At 56.9% G+C, this 13,028-nt stretch overlaps 1 protein-coding gene across 1 annotated transcript in view; it reads right to left on the bottom strand.

Moving 5' to 3' along the window:
* Positions 1 to 2,625: 2,625 nt before the first annotated feature.
* LOC106722918 (E3 ubiquitin-protein ligase TRIM11-like) overlaps positions 2,626 to 13,028 on the bottom strand; it is an 11,342-nt gene continuing 939 nt past the window's right edge. Inside the window, exons 2-6 of the mRNA XM_025191910.1 lie at positions 10,757 to 10,987; positions 10,399 to 10,421; positions 9,311 to 9,423; positions 7,511 to 7,537; positions 2,626 to 2,696 (exon numbers count right to left, since the gene is read on the bottom strand). Coding sequence (XP_025047695.1) covers positions 2,626 to 2,696; positions 7,511 to 7,537; positions 9,311 to 9,423; positions 10,399 to 10,421; positions 10,757 to 10,987 — 465 coding nt within the window. The remainder of the gene's footprint in view (positions 2,697 to 7,510; positions 7,538 to 9,310; positions 9,424 to 10,398; positions 10,422 to 10,756; positions 10,988 to 13,028) is intronic.

The raw sequence follows: 13,028 nt of genomic DNA, 5'->3' as shown, positions 1-13,028 counted from the left end.
CCGTGGAGCCTAGCAACCTCCACGAGACCGTCTGTGTTGTCTGTCCGTAACTGCAACTCAAGCAAGTTTTCCAGCCTGCACCACTGCCATCTCGGTGTAAGTAAACAATCTTTAAAACTACCGCTAAGCGTTTGTGCCTAATTCCAGCTCGACGGCCTTCCCTCTCCGCCCCGGCGTGCCCGGGCTGCTGGCCACAGCCCGCGTGCAGCACGAAAAAGGGCTCGGGTTGCTCCCGGCCCGCACACCGCAGAGAGGGGGTCAGGGCACTGCTGACCATCCAAGGGGCCTATCTGGGTGGATGCCTCACAGGAGCTCCGAGCCAGAGGCAGCAGCAGGGCAGGGGCCCTGGCTGCGCTCCATATCACCACCTCCATAGTAGCCCCCCTCCTCATTCACTTACCTGGAGTCTCTGTCAGAAGCTCCTGTGTGCTCCTGCCCACCACTGTCCTGTGAACTGCCTGCAAACTGCTCCCGTGCTGGCAGTCCCTGTTCGCTGGCTCCCTGGCCAGTCTTGGGGGAGATGTGCATGGCAGGGAACAGGACACACGTGTAGGTGAAGTACTGAGCTGCCATTGCACCCTGGGACACAGGGCGGGTGGTCATGTTGGGGCTGTGCTTAGCCCTAACACAGCAGAAGTGGCAGGAAATGTGGGGAGGGGGTTGGTAGACGGTGCCACGCTGCAGACAGCAGGGAGTTCCCTGGGGGCCTGATGCTGCAGGGTGGCACTTTTTTGCACCAGGACTCACTTGTAAACATTGATGGCCAGTCCCGAAGCAGTGCCCCTCACTACTGACCCACTGCTTCCTGCCCCCACACGCCAGCCCCACAGTGTGTGGGACAGGGGTGTGTGGGGCCTGGAGGGTCCCAAGTAGCCCCTTGCTGGCTGGGACTCTGACAGCCTGGAGGGAAAAAGCCACAGTTTCTCACATTTTTTTCCTTTAAGGAGAATCCATTTTTAAAGTTTGTTGATCCATTTTTTAAATTTGTTCATGACTCTTTCATATATTCTTTATATGACCTAAACACTTTTGGGTTGGGACCCATGGGTTGAGAAATGCTGTTCTAAAGGGAGAGAGAGCAGGACCAGGACTTTCCAGTCACTCACACCTTCTTGTCTTGAGTGTTTGGAGGAATAAACCCAAGCAAGTCTACATGCAACACATAAAACCCTCCCAAGATCAAACTGAACCAGCAGCAGGGCAACGAGCCAGGCTGTCCTGGGCTGAGCGCAGGCAGCTTGTAGCTCCTGTTTGTAAGGGCCACAAGGTCTGGGCCATGGTTGGGGCTGCTGGATGCTTTCACCAGAGACATAATGCTAACTCTCCTCCTCTTCAGGGGGGAGACCCCAGAGCGGGGGGATTCTCTGCTGTGGATCTGGCCTACAGGCTTTCACCCACCATGTGCGCTTCGTGTGCTGTGTATGGCCTGCAGGCAGAGGACCTGACTTGAAATCCCTGCACTGCTGAAACCCCAGACTTGTTTGAGTAGCTGCTAAACTGCAAGGCAGTCATCGACCCGGCCCTGCTGGGCTTAGAGCCAGCACCAGGACTGCAGCTGCTGTGGAGCTGGACAGAGTGACCCTGCCCTGCTGTGTGCCAGCCTGGTCCCTCCACACCATGCACTCCTTCCTCAGGGGCTTGTCTAGGAACCTTGTCTGCCCGTGTGCTGTGATTGCAAAGCAGTTTTACTTTCCTCCTGTGAATCTCACCCAGAGCCTGATGATATTTCTCCTCCGTGGGACCCTTCTGCCAGGCACAGGGCAGCAGTAGCAAGGGCAGGTTCACACCTAGGAGTTTAACCCCAGCTTTCCAAACCTGGCTCCAGCCCCTGCCCAGAAACCTGGGAAAAATTATCACAGGGTGCTCTACAGTGACCAAACTGCCCCATTTGCAAGCAGCCTTCAACCCCCACAGGGTTTATTACAGGGGAAAAGGCGACACACATGCACACAGTTAAATAAGCCCCAAACATTTAACAGTCCAGGTCATGGACAAACCAGCCCCGGGGGAGGGACCACCACATCCATGGGGAGGGAGACTCACCCAGGGCTGCCGTCTGGGGGCTCTACCACCTGCACCAGCCATGGCAGCAAGTGTGGGGTGGGGAGGCCTGCATGGAGCTCCTGACGCCTTGCTGCTGGGGATCACCACTGGGTGTTGCTGCTTCATCGGCATGCCGGGGTCACAGCCACTGCTGCCAGGGGTGCCCCTGCTCCTCTGCCATGGCCAGGTGTCAACCCTGAGCTCCAGGTTATCTGTGCACCTCCAGCTCTGTGGGACCCTGCCATGCTCCACAGCAGGCCCCGGGATCTCAGCTCCTTCAGCTGTCGGGAGCATCAGCTCCCACTGGACCCCACTCCAGGGCCTGGCTGGGGCCTCTGGCTGGGAGAGGAGGTCATGCCCAGAGCAGCACGTCCCGAGGGACAGAGATGGCCTGGTTCTGCTTGGGGTTTGCATTCACTAGCACTGGAGGACAGCCCTGAATGGGGGTGGCAGGAGGGGTGCAGGCAGTGACTGACTCCATTCAGGCACTACATTTTGCCAACTCACTGATGGCAGCTTTCCCATATGTTTTCTGTCGTTAGGCCCTGGACTTCTTGCTGGTAACTCAGGGAGTCTTGTCCATCAGGAGCACCCAAGGAGGTCCCCAGGGTATGTCACCATGGTGCGCTGTCTTGCCAGGCTCAGGTTCATTTCTGGGAATGACAAAGCCACATTAGCACAGTGCTCAGCTGGGACCTCCAATTCAGCTCCTCAATGAGTGCAGTGACCCTAGGCAGGCTCCACACTAACGTGGCCCGGCAGTTCAAAGACAAGAGTAAGGGCATTTGGATCTCACTTGGGTCTCTGCAGGGCACTGCATTGGGATGGACAGAACTACCCCCAGGGACCAGGGGTCTGGGTCAGGGATCAAGCTGGTGTCATTTCTTCTTTTGAATGAAATTCCTTAGTAATCCCACCCAGCCCTTTAGTTTCCACTGCCCCAGCACCTGCCAGGAGGGTCCCACCACAAAGCTACCTCTGCAAATAGGCACCAGCTGGATTTAAAACATGTCAAATCCATCTGTGTCCCTCCCTAGTGTGCATCCACCCCAGAGACCCTGCGTCCCAGGAGTCAGAGGCTGGGCTGTTCATAGATTCATAGATGCTAGGGTCGGAAGGGACCTCAACAGCTAATCGAGTCCGACCCGGCTGCCTAGGCAGGAAAGAGAGCTGGGGTCAAATGACCCCAGCCAGGTGCCTATCCAGCCTTCCCTTTAAGACCCCCAAGGTAGGAGAGAGCACCATCTCCATTGGAAGCCCATTCCAGATTTTGGCCACCCCTACCATGAAGTTTTTCCTGATATCTAGCCTAAATGTACTCTCTGTCAGTTTGTGACCATTGTTCCTTGTTACCCCAAGAGGCACCTGCCAGCCCAATCATGGGAAAAAGGTCCCTGAAAGGGAACTTCAGCCCTGTGCTCAGGGTGTCTGGGCTCACGTCTTGCTCATAACAGGCACCCACACACAGAGAAAAACTGGGGAAAAACACCAGGACTGACCGCTCACGTAGGTTCCTAGCCAAGTTACAGGACCTCCACCTAACCCAGGAGGTGCACAGTCCCACCAGGGGAAATGCCGTGTTGGATCTGGTCCTGGCCACAGGCGATCACCTGGTAAGGGGTCTGCGGGTGCTCGACCACCTGGGCAATAGAGATCATCGCCTGCTGGGATTCCCCATCCAGTGCAGGGGGGCCAAGGCCTGCAGCAAGGCAGCAGCCCTGGACTTCAGGAGGGCCGATTTCAATGAGTTAAGGAGATTAGTCAGGGAGGTACTGAGGTCCCGGAGGGGAGGGGAGTTGGGAGTCCAAGAAGAGAGGTTGTTCCTTAAGGAGACAATTCTCCAAGCCCAAAGGGTGACAGCCCCAACACCGATCAAAGGGGGCAAGAGTTCTCAAAAGCACCCATGGCAAATCAAAGGCATCCAGAAAAAATCTCAAAGCTAAACAGGAGGCGTACACCCAATGGAAGGGAGGGAGGATTGCATCTCCATTGCTCGAGACCGTAGGGGGCTGTTAGGAAGGCCAAGGTGGAGACAGAACTGGGACTAGTGACCAGGTTCAAAGATAACAAGACGTCCTTTTTTAAATACATAGGGAGTAAAAAGAAGGAACCAGGTAACATGGGGCCTCTGCAGGACATGCTTGGAAATCTGGTGGTCGCACCAGATGACAAAGCTAACCTCTTTAACAAATTCTTTGCCTCCATTTTTCTGAGCAGGAACCGGGTCATCCCCTGCACCGGGATCCCGGACGGACCCAGGGGAGGCGCAGCCAGGCCCAGGGTCAGTGAGGACCTAGTCAGGGATCTCCTGGAGGGACTGGATGTATTTAAATCAGCAGGTCCTGACGATCTCCACCCCAGTGTGCTGAGGGAATTAGCAGAGGTCATTGTGGGACCCCTGGCACGGCTTTACGAGCACTCGTGGTGCTCTGGCGAGGTGCCGGAGGACTGGAAAAGGACCAATGTGGTCCCCATCTTCAAAAAAGGAAGGAAGGAAGACCCAGGAAACTACAGGCCCGTTAGTCTTACCTCTGTCCTGGGGAAGCTCTTTGAGAGAGTTATCCTGACGCATGTCCGCGAGGGGCCGGCAGGGGAGATCATGCTTAGGGGCAACCAACATGGGTTCATTCGAGGCAGGTCCTGTCAGACCAACCTGGTGGCCTTCTACAACCAGGTCACAAAAGCCTTGGACGCAGGTGTCATGGTGGATGTAGTCTTTCTGGACTTTAGGAAGGCCTTCAACACCGTCTCTCACCCCATTCTCATTAAAAAAATTAGGCAACTGTTGTGTCAATGCCTACACAGTCAGATGGGTCGCAAATTGGCTGGAAGGCCGCACCCGGAGAGCGGTGATGGGCAGGTCATTATCGACCTAGAGGGCTGTGGGCAGTGGGGTCCCCCAGGGCTTGGTCCTTGGGCCTGCACTGTTCAACATCTTCATCAGCGACTTGGGCGAGGGGGTGAAAAGCACCTTGTTCAAATTCGCAGATGACACTAAGATGTGGGGGGAAGTGGGCACGCTAGAAGGGAGGAATAGTCTGCAATTGGACCTGGACAGGTTACAGGGGTGGGCGGATGAGAACAGGATGGGTTTCAACACTGTCAAGTGCAGGGTGCTGCACCTGGGGAGGAAGAGCCAGCAGCAGACCTACAGGCTGGGGAACTCCCTTCTCGTCAGTGCAGAGGCAGAAAAGGATCTTGGAGTCATTATTGATGCCAAAATGAACATGGGCCGACAGTGTGGGGACGCGGTCAGGAAGGCCAACCGCCCCTTGTCGTGCATCCACAGATGCATCTCGAGCAGGGCCAAGGAGGGGATCCTCCCCCTCTACGTGACACTGGTCAGGCCGCAGCTGGAGTACTGCGTCCAGTTCTGGGCGCCGCACTTCAGGAGGGACGTGGACAGCATGGAGGGGGGCCAGAGGAGGGCCACGTGCGTGATCCAGGGACAGCAGGGCAGATCCTCTGAGGAGAGGCTATGGGACCTGAACCTGTTCAGCCTCCACAAGAGAAGGCTGAGAGGGGATCTGGTGGCAAAGTAGGGGCAAGGGGGTGGCTGCTGCACCCATGAGGGGGGAGGAGAGGGGCAGGTGCCAGGGTCGGGGCAGGCCCGGCCCTGGGAGAGGCATGAGATGATGTCATCACAGCAGGTCCATGCCCCGCCCCTCCCCCGCCCCAGGCTGGGCTGCTGGCCCAGCTGGGGGGTGGTGGGGGCAAGAGGGGCAGTGCCTCCCCCATGACCTGGTGTCGCAGGCGCTATTGGGAAGGGGGTGAGGAGGGGCAGGCAGGGAGGCTGGAGGGGCTGGGAGACAGCAGGGAGCTGATGAGTGTGAGGCCATTAAGTGAGGAAGAGGCATTTCCCCCTGACTGCCCCCTCCCCCGGGGCTCAGCTGCACTGGGAGCAGCGCTCAGTTCATCCCCACACAGGACCTGGGTCACGGCTGGGTGGGGGCCTCCTGCCCTCAAAGTATTGCACAGTCCCACCCCCGTGGGGCCAAGCTGTTATGTGGAGACACCCCCATTGCACCTGGCTCTGCACAGACAGACGGGGGGCTTCAAACGCATCTGATTGACTTAGGGGCAGAAATCCCAGCAGCTGCCCATAGGACATAATTTATTTAAGTTATTCATGTTCCAAGCCAAATCAGCTATAAGACCCCCGAAGCAAGCTAAGGAGGAGTCTCCCATGTCCATAAAGTGGGCATAAAGCCAAGGTTAACTATGCATTACCAACATGAGTAATATCCCATACCAGCAGAGCCGTCTTCCCCAGGTGTGACTAGGAAGCCACCGTGGTGATCATGGTATTTCGCCTAGGTAAGCATAGGCACTATGCTTGATCTGAACTGACAAGAGGCTGAGAAAAACCCCAGTAGCTGCCCATAGGACATCAGCTCCTGGACCCCTTCAGACCTGTGGAAATTCTCCCCTAGGAAATACCAGGAGACCAGACGCAGTAGTCAATGGAAGGCGGGCTGGGGAGGTTGAACAGGCTTGTGGGGCAGGGTGTCTGTTCAGAGCATCAGTGTGAAAAATACCTTCCCCTCTTTCCTGTCCCCATGACCTGCTCTGAGATTTTCCCGTTGGAGATCGGCCCCTGCTCCCATCCTGACCACCAGGCTGAAAACTGAGACTTGGCTCCAGCCTGACATGTCTGTCCAGAGCAATTTTCCCCCAGTGGCCAGGAGCTGCAGACCTACTCTAGCTGCACCTGGGCACCCCCTGCATGAGCACTGCTCCCAGAGCCTGGTGTAGAGCCGCAGGGAATGAACAAGACCGTCCCCCGTGTGCTATCAAGAACCAGCCAGAGGCAGAACCAGGGCAGGGCTGGAGCTCTCACACCCCAAATGGGTGCAGACTTGCCCAGGGCTGGTGCCTCCCAGAGTCACCCTGGTTCCAGGCTCATCTGACCCACAACGGCATGGGGACAGCTCTGCACACCTGGGCATGTGTATGGCCGTGAAGAGGGGGAACTGCCAGGTTTCCCTGAAGAGCCTGAACCATTTCTGAGAGCCTCAGGGATTGTCCACACCACACAGCTGACCTGGGTCATCAAAATCCCTTAAGGACTGACCTATCAATCTTTCCAAACCCAGGCACAAGTCTCCCAAGGCAGGCCCATGGGATTGCTGGGCTCTGGTTGAGTGCGTGGTTGAGTCCTGTGAAAGATCAAAAGGAGCTACGTGTGGCTCAGATGGTGTTGAGATGGACTCAGGATCCCAACGCACTCTTAAGCCTGGGGTCAGATATGACCCAGAGACCAACCCTGCCTAGGGCCAAGTGCACATAGCATGTCCTGGGCTTGGGGCAGTAAGGGGAGAAGGCAGCAGGGATGCAGTGATTCTTGCTGCTAACAGCAACAAAGCTCATGTTTGTGGCATTGCAATGGGGGCAGAAGTGGCCACAGGGAACAAACCTCTCCAAGAGGGCAGCTCTGGGGTCACTGATATGAGGATAGGTCACTCACCTGCATGTATGTGGGCTCTTCTGAATCCTGCAATCAAGCAGCAGAGAGAGAGGTGAGAATTTACACACCAGAGTCACTGCACCAGGACCCAATTCAGAGACTGGGGCAAACTCTGCTGTCCCCACACAGCCAAACTCCTGGGCCTGCCTATGAGACTGTGAAAGTGGGAAGTCAGGGCTGCAGCATTTGGCCTCATGTCCTTGCAGCAGACAGGGAAGAAGTAAAGCACCCACAATGCAGGAGTCCCAGAGAAAGGGTCCCCCCAGCAGCTGGTTCCTGCCCCATCAGCCTGGCCCAGAGGGCCTGGCCCAGTGGTGCTGGCCAGGCAGGGAAATCCAAGGGTCACATGCAGGGGCACCAGGGGTTTGGTGTTACTGTGAAGCCATCAATTCTCCTTTCCCTTGTGTCTGGTGTCTGAGCTCTCAGCCCTCCCTTCCCTCCATGTGTCCGGGTGTTTGTCTCACACCACCGTCATGTCACAGCCGCACACACAGACCTGACTGTGCAGCCGCTGCTCTTCCCAGGCCCCCACGGGCCTCCTACCCCAGCACCCAGCTACGCACTGTCTCACTGTGGGTGATGATGGGAATGGCTCCACACTTCCCTTGGCTGTTCTGACCCGTGCCCCTCTCATGTCCCCGTGATGGTTTCTCTTCTCCAGAGATCACTTCACACTGCTCAGCGCAGAGCTGCCCATACATGGGAACAGGTGCCCCCTCCCTTCCCCTTCCTCTCCCAGGACTCTCCTCTCTCTGCAGCCATCCTCTCTGCAAGGAAAGAGAACAAGCCAGATATCAGTCCATCCTGCTCTTGATTTGACACTGGTGCTGGTTAGGAGTCTCAGGGCTACTGCAGGGGCTGCCATTCCCAGAGAGTTGGTGAGGATGGGGAATAATGCACAAGCTGGTGGAGTCCCAAGGGCTCAGCGGAGGTGGATCAGACACTCTCTCTGGAGACCCGGGGCAGTAGACTCTGTCTGTGGTAACATCTCTCACTTCTGAACAACCAAGACCCTCCCCAAGGAACCCCCCACCCCACCTTCTACCCCACAGGGATGCACGGGGAGGGCTCTGCCCTCCACAGCTGGGTGTTGTCACAGGTGGGTGCAGGGGAAGGGCATGGTCCCTCTGAGTTCCTGCATGCAGCCAGGGAGGGCTGGGCAGCAAATGGCCCTTTCCCCTCTGAACAGCTCTCCTAGAGCTCCACAATCCAGGCAAACCCTCCTGTGAGGACTTACTGGGGCGGCTCAGGGAATTTGCCTCAGCCCCTCCAGGTCCCTGCTGGGAGCTGTAGCTGGGAATGCTCCAGGCTGGGATTCATGCACAGCCACAAACACCCCTGGGAAGTGAAGCCCCAGCTCCCTCCCTGTGTGCATCTGTTCCGACTGGGGCCTCTGGCTCCACAGTCCCAGCTCTGAGTCAGGATCTAAGCATCGAGCAGCAAATCTCACAGCGAGTGCAACACAGGACACTTCTGTACAGCCAGGAGCGCTGAGAGCACCAGGCCTGTGCTAAGTGCCCAGGGCCTGAGCAGGAAGCAGCAGAACCACGCAGATTTGAAATGACAAATGATATGCTCAGCTGCACTCATCCCCATGGAGTCCACCCAGTGCAGCCCTGGGGACCAGGGCCATCAAGGGCATTTCCAGGATTTGGGCCACTCTGGGCTGGACCACAGACCTCTGAGCCCAGCTCTGGTCCTTTGGGAACATGAACACAAGAGCTCCAATAACTCAGCTCCACAGCTTCCCCTGCCTTTAACACGGTGCAATAAGACAGAGGCCCTGGAAGTGCCCCTTACCCAGGAATCCCATCAGAGCCTCCTGCAGCTTGTTCTCTCCAGGGAAATCCCAGAGTCTCTTCTCCAGCTCAGGGAACTCGGGGACTAGATGTAGAGGCATCACCTCCTCACCCCTGCAGAGACATGCAGGCAGTTATTCCTCTTGCTCCTCAGCCAGAAGTTCCCATGCCCTCAAGACCACAAGAGGAAATGGTGGGAGCTGCAGTCACAGGGTGCAAATTCTGCCTGACAGGCCAGTCGGTGCCTGTGCAGGCTGCTGGCTCCCAGCCCTGGCACTGGGGCTGGGATTAGAAATGGAAATCCTTATACTCAGAGGGCTTCAAGCAGAGTTATGCCAGCAGGTCTCAACCTGCAAACCCTTCCTGTGCAGCCACAGCTCACACCAGCAAAGCACCACTGTTCCCTGTACAGCTTGCACCAGTGTCAGGGGGAACAGCTGTACTGAGAAATACCTGGTTTCTAGTGTAATCGAGTCTGGTCCAGGGTTTTTGCCCAGAGAGCCACATGGTGTAGGGGTTGGAGATGTTCACACTTCTAACAGGCCCTGATCTTGGCCCATCCTTAGAGAAGATGCAGCCAGGCAGAGGCAGCCTGAGCCCCCTGACATGTGGCCTGACCACAGCCCCCTCTGGGCCAGGGCCAGGGCCAGGGCCAGGGCCAGGGCCAGGCTGCTCCTGGGACTGAGAGGCCAAATAACTGGGCCAGGCTGCTCCTCAGTTTCATTCCCAGTGTCCAAGGGCCTGGTCCCTGGTGAGGTCTCTGCCCATGGACACTGTCCCCACTGGGGCTCTGGGTTGAGACCCTCGGTTCTCTTCCCACAAACCCCCGGCCCCTCTGCCATGACAGACTTCCTGCCATTACAAAGGCCAGATCCCAGCCCAGCCTCAGGGAGGGGCTTATTCAGCCCAGGGTGATGGGGATCCCCTGCCCAGGCTGGGTCACAGGATGGCAGCAGCACCCCAGGGCCACAGGGATGGAGGAGGCTGGACCCTGTGGAGAAACTGTACCAGAGTCAGGGGCTGCTGGCTGAAGCTGCAGCCGAGTCTTGGCTAATGGGAGAAGAGGAGTGAGATGAAACCCAAACGTACCTGCTCACAGCGCTTCTGAGACCCTGGAGGGGACAAGAAACAGAACAGAGTCAGTGTCACCACACAGCGCAGCCCTTCCTTGTGCTACCAGGAGCACAGCCTCACTCACCCCGGCCCCTCTGCCAGGATGGACACCCCTCTGCACTGGGCCTGGGACTAGGACAGGAGCAGGAGCAGCCTTTTCTTACTCCACCCTACCTCCCCAACTGGCCCACCCCCATCTCCCTGCAGCCCCAGTCTTGGGGCCCTGCATGCACCCCGATGCCCCGCTACCCTGCATCACCCTGGGAGCTCCCTGGGACTCAGGGGCCATCACCCCTCTGGGCCGGGCACTGGGGCACATCTGACCCTGTCTCACCTGCAGGAGCTCAGGCGCCGGCTGCTGACACTTCCCCTCCAGTTCTGTGATCAGGGTGCTCAGGCGGGCAGTCTCCTCACACAGGTGAGCGGCGTTTTCCTCCCTCCTCCTCACAATCTCCGTGTCCAGCTCTCCCAGCCGGGCCAGCAGGACCTGCTCGCGTTCAGCCAGGAGCTGGCACAGCCCCTCGCACTCGGACACCACCAGCTGCCGCTCCACCTCCGTCTGCCTCTGGGGTGGGCACAGCCATGCAGGGGCAGGGCAGGGCCATGGGGACAGGGGTAAGGAGGCGGGGAACTGGACACTCAGGGCAGATGTCCCTGAGACTTTTCCAGGCTGCAGAGAATGCCTCATTCCTGCCCCACAGGGTCCAGCCCAGGGCATTTCCAGGGACGCAGCCCTGCATCTCCAAGAGGGGAATTTCTCACACACCCAGCCACCCCAGCACAGAGGCTGCAGCAGGACCCCCATGATCCAGGGGTTTGCAGGGCTGGGCCCTGAGAGCACAGCGCTGCCCCGACTCATATGAGGCTGAAGTTGGTTGTTTATTTCCAGTTCCTTATTCCCGGTTCCTTTATCAAAGTTAATTTAGACCCAATAAAAGATTGTTATTAATGAATTACACATCCTGAAGAGAGAGAATGTCATTAGCTATGCAGATGTACTAATTAATATGTAAAATAATATCCCACATCAAGTACAGAGCCCTAAATGAAGGTCAGAGAAGGATGGGATTACAGGGCAAAATACTTCTTGGGCCACCCCAAACTTCCTGTCAATGCCACTGGGGCACTGTCCCAAAGAACCCTGACCACAGTCCCACCTGGCCCAAAGTACGGTTTGGCCATGCCAGGCTGCCAACTGACAGCCCCCATGCTCACTATACTAAGTATAATGGTTTGAATAAGGAGCTGGTTTTGTGGCTGGGATTATTGCTAGAAAATCTGCTTGGGCCACCCATCAGAATACCTCTGTGCCACCGGGGGACTCTGCTGGATGCATCTGACCAGAGTCTTGCCCGGCCCAAAGCACGGTTTGGCTGTGCTGGGCTGTCAGCTGACAGCACCCCAGCCAATGTGCTAAGTACCTGGACCCGAATAAGGAATTGGATTTTGGGCTGGGATTATAGCCACAAAACCTTGTTGGGCCACCCCAGGCCATATCTCTGTGCCACTGGGGGACACTCCTGGACATCTCTGATCAGAGACTTGACCAGCCCAAAGCGCGGTTTGGCTGTGCCAGGCTGCCAACAGACAGCACCCCCCCAGACACTGTGTTAAATATCTGGACCCGAATAAGGAACTGGCTTTTGGGCTAGGATTAGAAATCCTTCTTGGGCCACCTCATGGCATACCTCTGTGCCACTGGAGGACTCTCGTGGACATCTTTTACCAGAGTCTTGCCTGACCCAAAAGGCAGTTTGGCCATGCCCAGCTGCTATCTGACAGCCCCCCCAGCCACTGTTCTAAGTATACCGGCTCAAATAAGGAACTGTTTTTGGGGCTGGGTTTAGAAATAGAAATCCTGGTTGGGCCACCCCACTCTATGACTCTGTGGCACTGGGTGATTCTCCCAGGCATGTCTGAGCAGAGTACTGTCCAGACCAAAGTGTGGTTTGGCTCTGCCACACGGTCAGCTCAGAGCCCCGCCTCACCCCCAGTGACTGTACTAAGGAGAATGGCTTGAATAAGGAACTCTTTTCGGGCTGGGATTAAAAATGGAAATCCTTCTTGGCCACCCCACACTATCACTGTGTGATCACTGTGAGGGGAGGGGAGGCAGGCAGACAAGGGCCAGGCGGACCCGAAGCGACTCTGTGGCACTGGGTGATTCTCCCAGGCATGTCTGAGCAGAGTACTGTCCAGACCAAAGTGTGGTTTGGCTCTGCCACACGGTCAGCTCAGAGCCCCGCCTCACCCCCAGTGACTGTACTAAGGAGAATGGCTTGAATAAGGAACTCTTTTCGGGCTGGGATTAAAAATGGAAATCCTTCTTGGCCACCCGGTGGGGGAAGTGGGGGAGCAGGGCCAGTTGCAGGGCTCTGTGCCCCATCCCTTCCCCCACCCCGCTTTCATTCTTGATGGGCAATTTGCTAGGGCTGTGCAAAGCTTCAGGTGGTGATTTGATTCAGAGGAGATTTGGCCCGATTCGGTGACCTAATCTCCAAATCTGAATTGAATCAGGGGACCAATTTAAAGGTCCGAATCGATTCAAAGCTCTCTGAATCTTCGGCAAAGGTTCAGAGAGCTTTGGTGATACGGGCAGCCATTCC

This window comes from Alligator sinensis, unplaced genomic scaffold (genome assembly GCF_000455745.1).
Source record: "Alligator sinensis unplaced genomic scaffold, ASM45574v1 scaffold1334_1, whole genome shotgun sequence".
Taxonomy (NCBI): domain Eukaryota; kingdom Metazoa; phylum Chordata; order Crocodylia; family Alligatoridae; genus Alligator; species Alligator sinensis.
Note: the sequence above shows the minus strand (reverse complement) of the source record. Positions and strands in the feature narration are given on the sequence as shown.